We start from the raw sequence: 18462 nt of genomic DNA on the forward strand, positions 1-18462 counted from the left end.
CATTTATTCGAAATCCGATTTGCTAATAGCAATAAATTCTTAATTCCCGTGTACCAAATATTTCGCGCATTCGCGTACATATCCATTATATTTTTACATATGTTTATTTTTTGTACGTTTATTATCATGTTTTTATCATAATAAAATGAAATTTTCTATAACTTTCTATATCAGAAAAGAGAATTTTATTTTATCCGTAGACTGAGGTAAAATAAAATATTTTTTCCCGAGTATGTTAAAATGTTTATCTACGAAGTAAAAGAGAATTACACGTCAGAATTATACGAGAATTATCTGCGAGTAATTTTGTTGACTTTCTGATATTTTATTTTTGGATCTTATTAAGATAATTGCATCTATTAGTGAAATAAACTTTACGATGACCTTTAAAATCTCTGATTTAATATATTGTTTTCAAAAGATAATTATTATGGAAGTTCGAGATATAGAACTCTAATATCGCAATCGGTACAACGTTCCGTATGACTGTATGCAGTTATTGCACGAAAGGGACAAATTTACTCTCACGAGAAGGTTAAGGAGGGCGAGCAATAATTATCGTGTCATGTCGAGCCCGATTTGAATCAGGGCTTTCGCAGAGCGGGAGGCTTAGTGGTTTGCCTTTGGTACATCATGTCTATTTTATCGTGCACGCGAGAGAGAGCCGTGCAATGCCTTTGATGTTCAGCAAGACTCTTAGCGCGATGGATGACGGAAGGAAGAGTCGAGGGTGAGTGGCAAGAGTAAGCGCGAGAGAGAGGGAGAGAGAAAGATCGAGGGAGCGAGCGTAAGAGGAGGCATTATAGAAACGAGTGCTGCGAGTGGCACGCCGTGCCTTCTAATGTCTCTTTTTTTCTATCACTTAGAACTCGGGAAAATTTTCTTCGCCTTTGAGCGGGCCCCGCTTTCGCGCTCGTACTACGTTGCTCTTCTCTCTTCCGCATCTTCATCCTTCCTCCGTCTCGGTTTTCTTTCCGCCTGGATCACCGTCGAACTTTATTCACTTTGATCTATCTAATTCGCGAAATTGTTATTCTGTCACTGACCAGCTTCCAGTCACTCGTCGCTGCCAAAACAAGCACGTTGAAATTTTTCACGATGGCCTAGATCGCGTCGCGTTTGCCATTTCATATAAATAAACGGCATCTTTTAAGATTGCAAACATATCATTTAAAATCTCAATTTCTTGAATAAATGGCGATTAACGAACTAAATTAATTGAAGAAAATAATTTCGTGCATCTATTCGTAAGTTCTGTTACTTTCGTAGAGAGAGAGAGAAAATTATGTGCATTGTTGAATTATATTATTGTGATGTAATCCAACTTGATTACTCATTATTGTGATAATCAAATCAGTGTTAATAATTTCAATTTTAATATAACACTATAAATATTGTATATATCTTTCATTTTTTTCCTTGATTTGTACTTATATTTTTATCAAACTTTAGACTTTCAGAAATCTAGGAAAAAAAATCACAATCGGTTTTCCTTGATAAACAACTGATCATTTGGGTCGCCGGTAATCAGTGTGTCTTGCAAACTGTGATTGTTACCACGGATTGTTGAGAAAAGGATTGTAATCAGTGGATAGCGGATTAAATGGTGGAACGGAGAAGGAGAAAGCTGAACGAGCGAAGCAGCGCCTATTAATTCGTTTAATTGTGCTGACGAATCAAACGGCTAAAAACTCGAACCTCCGAGCACCCTCTTTTCCTTCGAGCTCCTTCTATCTGCTTCTTTCTCTACCTGACCGCCAGTTTCTCCTTCCTCGTTCTCTTCTGCAAATTATCGTAATTCCTCTGGCTCGGTTAACGGCAGAAGTTGGCGCGAGCATGTAGGAGCAGGAAAAGGCCAGTGGTGCGGAGCTCGTGAAATAGAGAGAGAGAGAGAGAAAGTGGGATAGAGGGTGAAAGGGCGAGAGAAGGGATTGGGAAAATCGAGGGTTAGCAGCCCTTTGCTCAAGTGGTAAGACCAGCTCCGGACGCTGCACTAGAGTCTAGAGCACTTCAACACTCCGAAGTCGAAGAGCCGTTCATTAAACGATAACTCACACTCGGAGAATTGTCTTGTTAAATTGTCGATCTAACGACAATCAGAGCACAACATTCATGGATTGCGCGAAGGAAGTGCCATCGTGACCAGCAAGTAAATTTATTGCGCAAATAGTCCAATGGGAACAATAATGGCTAGTGCTTACAGCTCACCAAAAAAAGATATATGTATATGCAGATATATATTCTATTATCAATGAGACGATATGATAACGCCATTATATTATATTCAACAAATACATCTAATAATAAATTATCAAATGCTGATCTACACTTTGTATCATTGCTATATACCTATGTTTTGTATTACTGCTTATGTCATAGCGGAATTTTAAGCAGAGATAAGAAATTTATTAAATTTGATAAAACGTTTAAATCAATAGTTTAATTTTACTATAGGATTTTATGTATTTGTTAGTTCAATAGATAGATATACTAATTTTTTTTTATTGTCATTTACACGAATTTGCTTTCACCAATTTGTCATGTAAACTCGAAATAGATCCGAATTTTATGAAGCACACGTACAGTATCGATATTTTCAAACCCTTTGAATGACGGTATTACGGGTATCAGTCATTATTTGCCGCAGCGCGAACTTACTCAACGTGTACAAACGGAAAATAAAAAAAAACCGTTCGGGAAATGTTTGAACTATGTCCCCTCAATATGTAACAATGGTAAATCGTAAATATCAGCGCGCACCACACCATGGTGAAATCCGATTACATGCATTAAAAATCATCGATCGAATTTTGTCTCTCGCGCAAAGCGAATTCAGTTTCGGAATGCGTGTTTGATTTCTGTGCTTCCGTGCTTCCGTTTGCTGTAATTATATATACGCATACGCGGAATATTACGCGACGCACATGCACGGGCACTTCCTATCGACCGCTCTGGATGACGTTTCCAATGCAATTGCAGCCGCAACAGCTGTCCATCAAGATTCGCTTGCGCTCTTAATTAGTATTTATAATCGTGCATCGATATTGACGTGTCGAAACGGCGATCATCTGTCACATAATGTGGCGTGCTGAATTACACGATCACACAATTTCATTATTTTGATATTGGAACAATCAATGACGCTTTATAATTTATAGGTAGAAAAATGTATGAGATATTTCTCAGCAGAAATATTTCCCACTATCTATATATTTCAGTTATAAAATAGTTTGTTATAAATCTAACATTATTCATATCTTTTAACAATTAATAATTAAAACTTTCTTAATTTAAAGTCAAAATAAAACATTACCAAAATAAAAATAAGAAATATCTTCAAAATATTTACGGCATAATAATGAGCAACAATTTGAGACAAATGACGATGATGAGTTCTAAAAATAACTTAATAAAGAATGCAATAATGTGTCAGGTGCAATCATTAACTCAATCAAAATCCACTCCACGACTGCACGCGATCGAAATTAAAGAATAATAATTCGCAGATATATTTAGAATGCAGACATCGCATCTGATATCTCCGCGAAGCAGATTAGATATACATAGTTATACTTCGTCCTCTGTAATACGCACTTCATATGCCGATCGAGCAGTCCTATTACCATGTACCGCATACTGTGCCATCCAACGCAATGACATACGTGCAACGTGGATAAGTTCCTCTAAGAATTGCGTCAGAACTCTCGGCTGCGGCGCGCGCTCTTAGGAGATCTGAAACTAATATAGACGGCATCACAGGATTCTACAGACACCACCTAATAGAGTTCGTGATCTACATAAAGGATGGCTCGGGTATCGAGGATTAACTTTTACTCATTAATATGTACCGTGTGAAAGCGTCGCCGGAATGACACGCGAATGGTGCGCGCTACGTCAACGTTGATCCCGGTGAAATTTGTCCGCGGGAGAAGACGCCCGCTCGTGCGCTGTCCGCTAATTTAGCCGAGAGGCGTTCCGGCGTTTGCGAGTGAGTGCCGTTAATAATGTCACGTCGTTAACTGTCGCGCTGCGTCTCGGAAATAGAACTTCGCGACTGCGAAATACCACCGTGTATTGCGGGGGCGCGCGGACAACGTTAAATTAAACGACTGTGAAAGCATTACGTCAGCTGAAGACGTTAATTTGTTTAACGCTATTTTTTTTTTTTTTCGAGTAAACCTCATCTAATTGCGGACGTTTCTCTCGCGTCTACTTCATTTAACTTACAGATGTTGAATTAAGAAGAATGGCGACTTTCTATATCAGAATTGAGGCATTCGCAATTGCGAAGGCACTTAACATTGAAAGTTAAAAAGTTAAAAATACTTTACTAAAGGTAATATTTTTCCCGTTGGATTAAATATTGCAAGGCGTTTTCAAGATGGCCGAACGACTGAATGCAAAAATAATAACGCACTGCGTATTACAAGGTGAAAGAAGCGTTTATTTCAATCGTGCACAATGCTCACACTGAGAGAAATGTTTTGTTGAAACAACCAAATTTTGTTACAGTAACAAAATTTGGTTGTTTCAACAAAACATTTCTCTCAGTGCACTCTCATCGAGATCCTTTTTAAGGAGTTTAAAAAAACTCATCCCTCATTTTATTTGTAATATTTATTTTATAATATTTTCACTTTTATGCCTAAAAAATTATAGTTTTATTAAACTATTGTCGAATTTATCTAGGAAATAACCAAATTCGAGAATAATCGGAGTTGACCACGAGAGAGTTTATTTGTATTTATGATACAATTAATTTTGGAAGGACTCACAAAAGAATTACCACACTATATTTAAACTAAATTGAGAAATAATATTCTGTTATCTATTTGAAATTCTCACATTTAATGCTCAGTACAAAAAATAACAAGCTACTTTGTCAATAATTGTTTGTAATTGAAGTTTATTGATGTAATAGAGTGAGATAGTTGTTGTTCTTTATAATTTCCGAAATCTTACATATTCTAAAAAAACTTTTCATCACGTGATTTCGATAATGCTTATTCGAGAAGGAGACCAGAGCCTCCCGTTGCAGCACAAACGTTGAAATCACAATGAAGAGAGATATAGGTAATGAAAATGCTCGAAACAAAAAGAAAATTGTTCCGTAACGCCGTAAAGATCTACAGGAAGAAAAGAGGAGGACGGTGAGGAAGCGGAGTAAAAAAAAACAAAGGGAGGAGAACGGACTTCCTTTTATACACCAGGGGTATAGCCACTGACTCAGCTGTGCTTTCACGTCCGTCGCCGTAATGAAACGAGACCCCTAATGTCATTTGGTCCGGCTTTCTCTCGACATCCGGGCGGTTCTCCAAGACGGTCGCAGCCGCGGGCCGCGGGTGGGGTGAAGGGGGGGATAGGGTGAGAAGTGGGCGAATACGCGCGCGCGGAGGAACGTAGAGGTAGAGAAAGAGAGCCGCCACTTTTCGAATTAACCGGCCGGCTCACCTTAGCTAAAACACATCGTCCGTGAGAGCACGGGACGTGGGGCGTCGAAGAGGTCGACGGCTGCGGGCCGTCCGGATCCTCGGCGGGTTAAGAGCGTCGAACGAGCGAGGGAAACGACTCGAGTGAGTATAGGCGAGGTTTGCCGGCGGTAGTCGCGACCGCAAAGCCTCGGATCGGAGCGTGACAAACCTAACCCAGGTGGAGAGGACACGTATGGAGGTCTACTTCGACCTCGCCAAGTCTCTACCTTTCGTCGACTTACTGACCGCGCGTCATCGACTCTTTCGCTCGATTCATTATCCCTCTTGTTTCTCTCTCTCTCTCTCTCTCTATCTCTCTCTCTCGCGAGAGGTGATATAGGTATGCAGCCGTTGTCTATCTTCCGCAATGCGAAATCTCGCTAAAACTCGTTTTCCTGGGCGCAAGCTTTTTTGCGGAGCCCGCAATCGGCTTTCACCGGCGGTTCCCTCTCTTACTGATACTGATGCGCCGTCCCCGTTCGGCTATCCCGGATTCTTACGGGAATTAAACAGAGACGGATATTTGCCGGATAATACAAATCACGCTGCGAGATTGCGCACGGAAACTAAACGAAGCTCGTATATTAAATCATTTTTCTAACAAAATAATATAAGTTTTTAATAAAAACTTATTAATTAGATATTTTGTGATAGCATTAGATGACTTTAATGTTTACTTATAAGCTATTACTGCTATGAATAAAATCTTTGATCTGGTTACTCAACGTTATTCTTGCCGATGCGTTTTTATCTTATGATTGCCAGCATTGCGATTGCGTTTTTATGCAATACGATAAGTCATATTATACATATGCGCATTTATTCATGTGATATCCATAAAGATGTGGAAGACGCGTAATAGTAAAATATCCACGAAAAAGGCTTTCGCGTTTATTCTCGAACAGCAGTCATCTTCACAGTTTATATATGTATACATATATATATAGATACTGTAAATTCGATCGGGGAACAATGCCATGTTTTTCTACTCCCTTAAGTAATCCAGATAACAAAGTTCCTCTCAATCTGGCCTATCATCGCACCAATATCCGCCGGTTACGTCTCGCAGTCTTGTCCCGATATCTTCGATGCCCCTTCGTAGTTGATCCGATTATGATACTGGCCGCTGTGAAAGGGTATTGCGGAATAAGCGAGCGCGGTTAGAGTTTCTTGTACAGAGCTAGTTTACGCTGTATGCGGCGTTGTATGCAATCGCTCTCCGAAGTTAATTAACGAAGAAACTTTTCTCGTCAATTCTCTTTTATTTTTTCGCCCCGTAGCATTGTTATACCCTCAACAGTTTTTCGTTCAACAATCCACACTCGTTCTTAGACGAAGCATACACTGCTTTCTAATTTTACATGTACATTCCTGACAAACTTATACCCTAACTGACAGATAGTAATTCTATTAAATTGAAGTTTAATGCAAAAGATAAATAATGTAAAAAAATACGTCTCTCTTTGTTTAAAAAGATCACGGAAAAGATCAAGAAAATTAAAGTTGTGTAGCGTATCGGATGTGCGAGCGGAGATGTTCTTCTTTTTTTCTGAAAAATTCCGTCTCTTAACCCTAGGTTTAGACCCGCCCGCGTTTCTTCGGGAGTTACCACTGGTAATTTCGAGTCGCCGCGCGATCCGAAATGACATCGCCGTGTCGTGAAACAGCCGCGTTTAAGCTACAACCACCGGGCTAATGTGGCAGATACCTCCCACAGAGCGAAATTAAGGCAAATCGTGTGCGGGCCCTCGCCGACATACGACACTGTTCCACCGGGAAAATCGATATGCAAATCTACGCGCAAATCCTAGTAATCTCGCTCACCCGTCCTGCAGCCTTGCAACGGCTCAACGGGTGGATGGCGTACACCCGTCGACACCCTCGTCCCCCTTCGCACCTCTTATCCACCCAATTTCTTTCTCTCTGCTCCGTCCTCTCTCCCTCTCTCCCTCTCGGTTCTCATAGTTTCTCTCTATCATTCTATCTGCGACGCTCATTTCAGCAGCGAGAACACGTTCTTTCCCTCTCGGCGTGCTCCCGTTGCGCGGTAAGGCTGCGACAGGGGGCTGACGGGGGTAGATGGGTGAGAGGTTATAAAACGGGGTTAGCCCGGGTCTGAAGGATCGTGCTCGTCGGCCACCTTCGACGACAGGGCTTTATCGAGGTGAAAAAGGTTGCTCGACATCGACCTCCCGCCGCCATGAAGTGAGCAACCATCCCGCAAGCCCGCCCCAGCACCACCCTCCTGCTTTTTCCCTCCTGCGCCCCTGTCATCGAGTCGTTTTCGCGGATGTCTTCGCGTAGGTTTTTTTCCACGCAGCTAGATGGGGAAAACGATCCGAGTGCTCTCACGCGACGACGAATTATTATTGCGCGATTTACTATCATACTTCTTATATGTGAGCCTCGTAATTTTGAGCCGGATATCGATGCCAATAAAATTTTTTATGTCGCTTGGCTGCCCAATGGATGACGCTAACATCGAACAAGTATGCCGTTTTGCACTATTTTCGATGTAATTACTATGTAACATCAACGAATCTGTTCTATTAATAAGCACTTGATTCATTAACTGCAATGAGCTATATTTCTTTCTATATTAAATCGAAGCACAATTTTGTGGAATTGTGATTATATTATAAAGCAAATTAATTAGTGAACTTGACGGATATATCCCAAATTATTTTTAGATTAAAATAAAATCTTTTTTCCAATGTATGTCAACATAACATATATCTAGATTGATTTAATTTCAATTCTGCTGGTGAATACTTAATTACTGAAATATATAGGTTCGTTCCATGCTAAAGTTGAGCGCAAAATAAGAAAAGATTTTTTGTTAGAGCCATATCCCGTCTGGACGAATAACGTTTTGTTTTCCGCACTGGTTTATTTATGTGAGACGGGAGAAAAGAAAATGTACGTCTCGGGTAGCTTGTATTTGTGGGAGGTCAGCGCGAAAGGAAGGAAGACAATCAATCTTGATCCCAATTATCGCGTCGCTCAGCGACTGTAATTGAGTCGGTCTCGAGCCTCCGACCGCCTCCATCCACGGCGTTTCTTTTGTAATGCCGGAAGACTGAAACAATGAAGGTACAGAAGTTTCCCCGTTGCGCTCGTACGAGTCGACTGGAAGCATTTTTTGGCTTTACCACACCTGCTCGTTTCGCGCCGATGAGTTATCAAGAAAACGAACTGCTGAAGATTATTTACTGCCTCTATATCAATTGGATTTTTTTTCGCGTCTTCTAACCTTCTCAACTTCATATTCTTCCCATTATATAACAAAAAAATGGTATTTGTATAGCTTAATTGGAATTTATATGATACAAGTACAGTATGCTACAAGTTGTATAAAGATTATAAATTTATATGAACGAATATTACTGCAATAGCTCAATATCAAGCTTTAGAATAACACAAAAAGTATACTTTTCATAATTTTCATTTAACAATAACCGTTTTAATTTAAATATTCTTGCACAAAATATGCGATAATTAAATTAACATATAATGCTGATAATCAGTTTGTTCATATGTTTATTAGCCTTATAAATTAGCTTCAAGAAGACCGTTCAGAAATCGAAATATTTTTCTATACAAATCTTGATTGATTGAAAAAATAATGACGTCGGGGAAATATAGTTAAGCTATGTTTGTCTAAGATTGTATAAAATTAGTCTTGAAAGCAGGATTTTGTTGCTACGTGACTCAGAAGTTATTGCGTCGTCTTAGGACGTAATAAGATTAATACCTTCTCCGAATCGGCAACGTGAAAATAAAGCTTCCTTTGTATATGCTGCCTTATGTTGGACTATTCATCCAAGCGGATAAGCATGAAATCGAATATTGGGAATTATCTCAGGTTTATACTCTGTGTAGGTATCAGGTTCATACTCGTTTATATTTTCAGAACCAGAGGAATGCCTTCTCCAATATCCTCTACGCGTTGTGAACTTTTAAGCAGCGCACGAGCACTAACGTCGTAAATTGTATTTGTTTGTCTGAAATGTCAAATTGCTACTTTTATAGCAGTTTTACCTAAGGCATCAGTGCTTATCATGGATTATCAGCTCTGAATTAGTAAATTTTTTTAGTAATTGCATACACACACATTATCAGATAATACATTTTTGGTGCTTACTATTGAAATGCTTATTATAAAAAAGAAATAATTTAGCTTAATAAATGTTAATAAATGCAGTTGCGAATTTTTATTGTGATTAGGTATATATTTTGTGATCTATTTAAATTTACATTTAACTGCATATATCAAAATGTAAAATAAGGGTGATATGATTACATTCAGATGTCAATGTGCGTAATTTAATATCATAATTAAATGTGAATATATATATTTAAAATTTAAAGAACAGTTATTGCTTGAAACTTGCATTTTGATAGTAAATATTATACGTAAGATCTTTCTTGTGAAATGATTGTGAATTGATTTTAATAGAGGTAAAATTTATTAGTGAGAAACGCAATTACGTTTGCTAATCCTGATTTTTAAAGAAAATTTTTATTTGGAATAATATAGATCAGCATTAAAATTAAATTCGTGCAAGGCCGAAACAATTCGGTCATTAAAAGATTCGTGAGATATTACATCATTATGTATGAAATTTACGAGGCTATCCGTTTCCGCGGAGATCCTCTAAATATCATTAAAGTTTCATTAAAATTAGAGGGGAGCGTTTCGCACAGCACCCCAGAGAATGCTGTTTCTTATCAGTAGCCCCTTTAAATCAACTTTAATAGTGCCCTTACTAGTTGGCACCATCTAGAATATAGAGCTTAAGCATCCCGAAACTATATTTATGTGCATTATTACGATATTTATTGGCATATTTGATAAATAAAATACTGATTATTATTATTATTTATAACAGGACAATTATACAATTAAATGTATATGTATATGTATATTAAAAAATTATTTTTTTCTGAGCTTTTCTCGAAATGCTAAACTTTTTAAAATATTGTGTATCAATTTGTTCGCTCCGAACATCCCATTTATCTTCTTCTTTTTACCTTTTTCGGATTTTTTGAATTATACTTTTAACGTATCTTTAATGCTAAGTTTGTACAAAAAATGAAGACTTTTATCTAGCTAGCTTAAAGGATCATTTTGGTTAGTTAATTATATTAAAAATAAAAGCACGATAGACACGTCGAAAACAACTGTTCGTGAAAAAGAAACAAATATTATCAATGTCAAAGCCGCCGATACAGATGTCGGCACGCGTTGTATACGTCATGTAGCTTGTGCAAGAGCAAACGCTCGAATCTTGTCTCGTGCAATTAGTCGAGCTTAAACCGCCCCATGTCAACGAGAGGTCGGCTCCCGGGGAGCGCGACGACGGCGACGCGGAGAACGGAGAACAGCGCGGCGGCGGTGACGATGGCGAAGACGATGAAGAGGGCGGAGCATTTCCTCTCAATGGGTCGAAACTTTCTCGTGGCGGGTACCTACACATTATTCCTCGAAACTCTCGAATGCTTAATTAGGCGATATTTGAGCGTTCGTCCCGCCGACGCTATACCACCAACGCGACCCACCGCTTCCCCCTTGGCCGCCCAAACTGTCGCCAACCCCTCTGTCTCTGACGGAGTTTACGCTCGCAAGGCGCTATTACCGAAAGCCACTGGATTTCCGTAAGAAAGCACAGGCGGCTGGCGGTGGCCACCACCCGGTCCTATATAGGCGTCCTATATAGACGTCTTACCTGAACTAATATTGTTAAGGTCTAATTAGTACCACCGCGACACCAGGCGCGACCTCTCTCTTCGTCCCGTCTACCCTTCCTTCCTTCATTTCCCGCGGGCTTCCGTTTCTCCGCCACGAGTCTCTTTCCGAGACCCGGCTCGGCATTCTCGACGGCATGCTCCTTCCACTTTCTCGCCTCTTCGTGCCACTTCCGTATTCCAGCCTTGCACCCTCAACTTACCTCATAAACCGCGTTACAGTTCGTCTCAACACCCAAATTATGAGAAAGAGAGGCCGGGTGAGGAGGAGAGAAAGAGAGATAAGTAAAGTAAACGAGAATTCGATATGAAGAGTGGACGATAGGTTTTCAAATATTAGTCACATTATGAACCATTTATACGCGTTTGTGTTTCTCTTTTAGCTAAATTATAGATGAAAACTTGTATTATGCGTAACTTCGCTAAAGATAACGTTGCATCCGTTATATATGTAGATATAAGAGTATTATTAATCATGTGGCGTCGCGAAATTATCTGCGTTATTATAATAATATGGTATCATTGGTACGAATATCAGATATCTCATCAATCATTATGTTCGCAATGACATTGAATATCGAGGATTATATTTTGCAACCCCTCATCCAATTTCATTATTAATACATTTATAGTCGATATCGCTTTCAATATTAATTGTTGGGGTAACACTGGAATAATTTTGTGTCGTTTGACGGAAGTAAACTAGGAAGAAATTCAGCAAATAACATGATGTTTAAAATTACTCCTTTATTACTCCTAATTTGATTTATGAACCAATATCGATTAAGGAAGTAATATTTGCACATTTGTGTTTACTTGGTTGCTGTCCAAATTAATTTTGGTACGATATCAGTCATTACAATAATCTTATCAGAAATTAGTGAATTGAATATATGAGATTATATGATTCGATTTAGTAATCCATGCTCAATTTCATTTCGAGCTATTTACTAAGAAGAATTTTCTCTGTGTGTACGATTACAACAATTAATGTTTACTTATTGTAATGGTATTATATATTATTACAAAACGATAATAGCTTTAACACGTTCTGCATTTTTGTTTCAGGGCCGGTGTAACCGAGAGAAGCCACCTTGCAAGTATTTCCATCCCCCACAGCATCTGAAGGACCAACTCTTGATAAACGGGCGCAACCACTTAGCGCTGAAAAACGCGCTGATGCAGCAAATTCAGCAGGGCCTCACGCCGGGTCAGCCTCTCGTGCCCGGACAGGTACCCACAGTGGTATGTCCAACAAATTAACACGATCGTTGCACCACTTCTTCTGCTATCCACACATTCACACACTTTCTTTTACCACGACCGTATAATATCTGGATTTTGTCTGTGTTTAGTCGAGGGTTATCACTAGATTATATCTTTTTTTATAAGCAACGCTGCGTAGATTATCGACGGCGTAGTATTTAAGCTTTCTTTTCATATTTACTGTCGTTACCAAGAAATTTGAAGCTATAGATGCTATGAACGTAGTAGCTATGTTTGTGTGTGTATGCGTACGCAATCTCGTATATTACTTTAAATTAAAAACATTTTACAAGCTTTTTCCGGTAAGGCTCGAGTCATATATGTAAGCGTAGCACTTCGCCGTCCATATTTACCTGCGTTCCTTCTTGCGGATATTGCACCGACAGACAAAGTTTTTAAGAATTAAAGTTTAGCACGTCGCATGTTCTTGGTCAGTGTCATCCTTACTTCCTAGAGTAAAACCTGACTTATCCACATATTTTGATAGACAGTCAATTTGCAGAATTGAATCTCTCTGATACGATAGGTAATTCTTAATCTTATTACTTTATATTACGGCCTCTTTTGAAATTATGATGACACTCGTGATTTTTATTTTTATTATTATTTTTACATCACGAATTTTTTAATTATTTTTGAATTACAAGTATCGGTAATTCGAGATATTTAAATATACTTTTGATTCAAGAACTCTTTCGTAAATAATTTCTAAAGGACACGAAATGTAAGTTAAGAGTCCTTGGTGTAGACATGTTAGATTCACATCGCGAACATTTTTCGTATTGTATTTATCATTCAACAGGAGAGGCTCGTTAATTACGAGAAAAGCACAAACAATATCGACACGCGGAACTTCTAAACGATAGCGTTTGAGCGCGGGAAAGTTTCGCTGGTTCTTCAAAATTTCACGCGACATCGCGTGTATCGTTGACACGACTAAATCTTCGACGACCGAGGAAACTTCTCTGCGTTTTTTTGTTTTTCTGAATCTTCCTGTTCCCGCGTGCGTTTGTACGTACACGCGCGAGATTATCACTATTTTGTTTTTAATTAAAGGAATAATAAACTCTCGTTATTAACGTTTGCCCTCCTTGTTCTCTTTTTTTTTTACTCATGATATACATTCATATTCGTTGCTACGTGACATCGAATCCTATACTATGACTGCCTGTCTGTCCCCTATGTTTGCCGCTGTGGCTCACGTGGTTGTGGTTGATTGTTGGTGTGTTCTCCAATTACGTCATTGGTGAACAGGAGGCCCCGGCACCTCCGGCACCACACCATCACCTTCAACAGCAAATCCAGCAGCAACTTCTCGCTACTCACGCCTTTATGGTAACTCTTGGTTTTGGTTGGCTTCCACTAATTTTTAGTTAATTTTAATGCCACGCTGGCTAAAAGTGGATGTAAAGATGCTCGTCATTTACCTATGACTCCAATTTTTATAATTGGAAGAGACAGTAAATATGTACTTATTTTCAGTTTGCAACATTTTCATGCGAAATGAATTACTTTCATAAGTTTACATCCACTATAGTCATTCAAGCGATGCGCCTGTAATTAGTAAGCGTTCGTACGACAGCTTAAATTTTTATTTTAAAAGCGCGCCGCATAGTAAGTCAATAACTTAATTGCATGCATTTACAAGATGTTTTGTTTGTTTATTGAGGAAAGAAAATTTGTTTGTATATGTTTTCGAAAAGTTTTCCTGTAGAACAGAAGAGCATGAAGTATTACGGCTAATTTAAAAATTTTCGCGTTCTTTGGCTCTGAAAACGACGAATATTTCTTCTTTCTCTTGAAAATATTTCATATTTTACGTTCAATATTATAATAGCAAATATTTAAATACGAAAATTGTTAGATTTTTTTTTAAATATAATAAGAATGAAACTTATGAGAGTCAAAGAGACGAAGGAAAGGGATGCGAGGCATGGTAATTTCAGAATTGGAAATATTATTGATCTTACAATATTTCAATTTAATATTGGTAATGAAATCTTTGTTTCCTAGAATATTTTGAAAAAAAATATGACGATGCGCTGATGTCTGAGCGTAAATATTGCTCAGCTAATATTTTCCAACAATTACCTGGCCGCGTTTCCGAAAGCTTTTTTACAACGACGAAAGCTCCCAGGGTACCAGAGGCTTTTGAGAAGAAGGAACGAGTATTTTGCTCGTTCGGATGCGCTTGAAATTACCTGCCTTTGCTTCTGGGAGCCAGCTCTCGCTGCAAAACCAAACGCTTCGTGTGGGAACGTACGCTTGTCGTTAAAAGTGAAGGGGAGGGCACGAGAGAAGAGAAAAAGGACGATTAAGGCTTTGCGAGATCCGTAAATGAGACGCCTTTTCTTTGCAGATTCTCGTCTTTGGCACGTTTTTCAGGTTTACCACCTCGAACCCTTTTATATATTATTGTAGAACTTTTTTAAAAGTTTCTTCTCCAAAAATCCGTTTTAATGAATTTATTTACTGAGTTTTGATATCAAAATAATTTTGAGATATAAAATGACAATTGCAACTAAAGTACAATATAATTTTAGATATAAGGGTAATTATTTGCACTAAGTTCATGTGCACTTTACTGAGAGGATTTTATTTGATCTTGTCGTAAACTACAATAATATTTTAAAAACTTGATATTTTTTACTTTTAGAGGAAAAAAGTTAAATTAATTTTATTTTCTAATTCTAATAATAATGTTATTTACTGAAATTGTTCAAGATAAATCGAGACAAAATATATGATTTTTACATCTTATATATCTTCTTATCGTGTTAAAATCTATTGATTAGTCAGATTTGAATTTAATTGCTATTATATTATACATATTTTTGATATAAATTTTTTGTGTATATTATTTGTTCCAAATTTCCAGAATTTTCCGGATAAATATTAAGCAACTCAAGAACGCTGTGTATCAATTTCTTCTCTCGGCAATGTATTAATATATAATTTTCCTTTATTACACGTTGTTATTACACCAGATATTAATGATATTGCTTATTTATCCGAAATTGAAGCGAGCACGGCGATGGCTCGTAAACCAAGCGATGTATATTGCACGTCTTATGGTTGATAAATACCGGAGAGCGTTGCTCGCAAAGCTTTAATGCACCTTGAAGCAGAATTTACACGGACATTCAGAAATGGTAGATTGCATATACGGATCGAGTATTTGGTAATTGGTGGTACAAACTGGAAAACATTAATTTCTTGTTGGAGAAGTTAAAAACTGCTCATTCTAAAATGATTTGATTAAGAAACTCTTTTTTCGAAAACAGTTACACGTTCTTAAATTATTTACAATCAAAATTTGCCACACAATCAATCGTAATTATTGCCTAAATTGTGGAATAGATGTATATTCATCAACATGCAATATATTATGAAGATAGAGCAGATGCCGATTGCATTCTTGTTAAACGTAGTTATTTATTGATTACATTTGATCTTCTCTGATTTATATTTATCTTTCTCTGATTACATGTTTAATGTAATATCTTGCAACATTTATGTGACTTTCAGGAATTTATTGAGAATTGTTGAATTAAAGAAAATAATGCGCTTTTTGTGACGTAATTATTGTAAATAATTTAAAAATGTGGCTGTATTGCAATTTTCAATCAAATCAACTCGGGTACGATCAACCAACTTGATGTAAAGAGAAATCATGTGTTTTCCGCTTTTATCTACCGTTAACGTTAATACTCGGGTATAAAGCACGCGTTTCAATGGCGTTTTAGTCTCGAAATCGCGCGTGTCGCGACGCGCACAAAATCGAAAAAACGCGTGAAGCGAAGGCGGGGGCCAGGTGTGTTCTAATCCGTATTACCTGGATATCTTCCGGGTGTGTTTTCGCAGGCGACGAATCCGTACCTGACCGGTATGCCGCAGGTTGGCAATACGTACAGCCCGTATTTCGCGCCCAGCCCGATAATGCCGGCGATAATGGGCCCGGCGGACCCAACGGGCGTCGGCAGTCCGCTCGGCGTGGTGCCGCAGACAGTGGCGATGCCGCAGAAGATGCCACGTACCGACCGCCTCGAGGTATGTCTACCACCAAACTACATTCAACAACAACAACAACAACAGCAACAACAACAACAACATGGGGCCCAACACGGCGCAGCCGGGGCCTCAAGGTGCCCGATGGCCGCGCCCAGTACCGTGTACCAAGTGCCGGCCGGTCCCCCCAATCAGGTGTCGCCCGTATCCACGATGCAATCTGTCAATCATCCACCATCCCCTACCACCATTACAACGACGTCCCTGTGCACCCCTCTGCACAACCCCCATGCCCACCATCATCCCATTCACAACCTCATTTACGTTCACGCGTATTACTAGAGAGGCTCCGAGACGTGTAGACTTTTAGACTCGATTCGACACCGAGTGTCGATGACGTTTCGAACGTTTCGAATGTTCGACGAGACAGATCGACGCCGCGCCAACGCGTCATTTCTTTTTCGTCCCTTCATTTGTCCTCCCCCCCCCCTTCTCTCTTTGGGTTTTTCTTCCCTCCCTATTTTTTCTCACATAAGCGTAAAACACGTCGGGTGGATTAATCAGCCGGGGCGTAACGGAACGCCCGTGGTGATTAGAGCGTAACGATGACAACGGATGAAATTGCAGCGGGCACCGAGAATATCCTGATTTCGCAGGCGGGTTATAGACGCGCGCGTTGCTAATTACAGTAATTTACGCCATGCGGATCCATAAGGCGATCTGATTACGCGAGTCGGATGGCTTACGTTCGTCGCGCGACCAGCGATCGATAGTGACGGCAGTACCGGATGGATCCTGGGCTGGAAATCGAAATTTATTTTGAGAGAACACACATAACGAACACTATAAGGGCTATAACGGGAGAAACTATATATTTCTATACGCTCACTCTTTTCTCTCAATTAATGTCACGTGTTCGATCGCGAAGAGAGATTATGTATCTTAACGGTAGAGAGATGGTAGCCTCGAGATATTAGCAACTGTAGTCGGTGATTAGCGAACGATACGATTTCAAGGACGGCTCCGCGACCCAAAATCAATCGTAGCAGCGACTGATGGCGATTAATCCCGTGTAGTTGATATTTTGGCGAATAATTTGCAATAGATAAGTATAGAGGTCGTACAGTGAATTCTATATGAAAAAACGGAGCAAGCTTGAAAGCGACGAGCAGCGAGAGAAGAGAAATTAAATTGCGAGAGCGACAAAAGATTTTGTGCGATATATTTTGTAGTGCGATACGGTGGCTGGAGATGAAACGATGCAATGACGAGCGGTAATATATCGGTATCTAGGTAAGATGTGGCGACAAAGCAGATCTAACTTAAGAGATATCGCGCATAGAGATACAATAGAATCCTACGGATCGTGAGCGACACAAAGGTCTAAAAGTATCGAGAGTATGTAAATTCCTAAGTCAGATAACTATAATGGCAACGATGAAACGTGATGAATAATTATGATTAACTTATATAGACCAGAATATATGGCTGATTGATAGAAGTAGATGGATTTGCAAATGTGCGACCGACTTGAAAACTTAAATTCTCGCGATTTACGAGCGTTTTTTTTTTAAACTTACCTCGATTTATATGACTCATGATATTTATACGTTGCTTTATACGAGGCTGATAAATTGTCATGATGATTACATTACTACACATTTTTATTTTGAGAAATCTTTGACCTAATATCTTCCTTAAAAAAACATTTGTACCTATAGTTGGACAAGTTAGAATCTCTTAGTTAGTGTGTTTGTTGGATTTAAAAAACAGTTACTAATGTTTATTAGCAATTAGTATTTATCTAATTATCCACATGTTACATTTTATGAAAAACTCGTTAAATGTTAGTATTTCTTCTCAGATCATTTTTGTTTTATATATATTTTTTATGTATATTTGATTATCAGTTACAAGATAAATCAGAATGATTTGTTGTTGTATTAATGATAAAGCCCCTTGCACAATA

The 18462-nt window shown here is 38.7% G+C and overlaps 1 protein-coding gene across 5 annotated transcripts in view; it reads left to right on the forward strand.

Annotated features, from left to right (window-relative positions):
• The first annotated feature begins 12194 nt into the window (after window positions 1-12194).
• The window catches only part of LOC139784974 (uncharacterized), a 36826-nt gene continuing 30558 nt past the window's right edge, over window positions 12195-18462 (forward strand). For 2 of the 5 annotated variants that reach the window (XM_071724147.1, XM_071724148.1), the window contains exons 1-3: window positions 12195-12464; window positions 13740-13820; window positions 16350-16535. In XM_071724147.1, the coding sequence (XP_071580248.1) occupies window positions 12210-12464; window positions 13740-13820; window positions 16350-16535 (522 nt within the window). In that variant the 5' untranslated portion in view covers window positions 12195-12209. The remainder of the gene's footprint in view (window positions 12465-13739; window positions 13821-16349; window positions 16536-18462) is intronic. The other 3 variants (XM_071724149.1, XM_071724150.1, XM_071724151.1) reach the window with 2 other exon arrangements.

Source organism: Temnothorax nylanderi, unplaced genomic scaffold (genome assembly GCF_030848795.1).
Source record: "Temnothorax nylanderi isolate EJ_2023f unplaced genomic scaffold, tnyl_v1.0 TNYL_tig0717_pilon, whole genome shotgun sequence".
Lineage (NCBI taxonomy): Eukaryota > Metazoa > Arthropoda > Insecta > Hymenoptera > Formicidae > Temnothorax > Temnothorax nylanderi.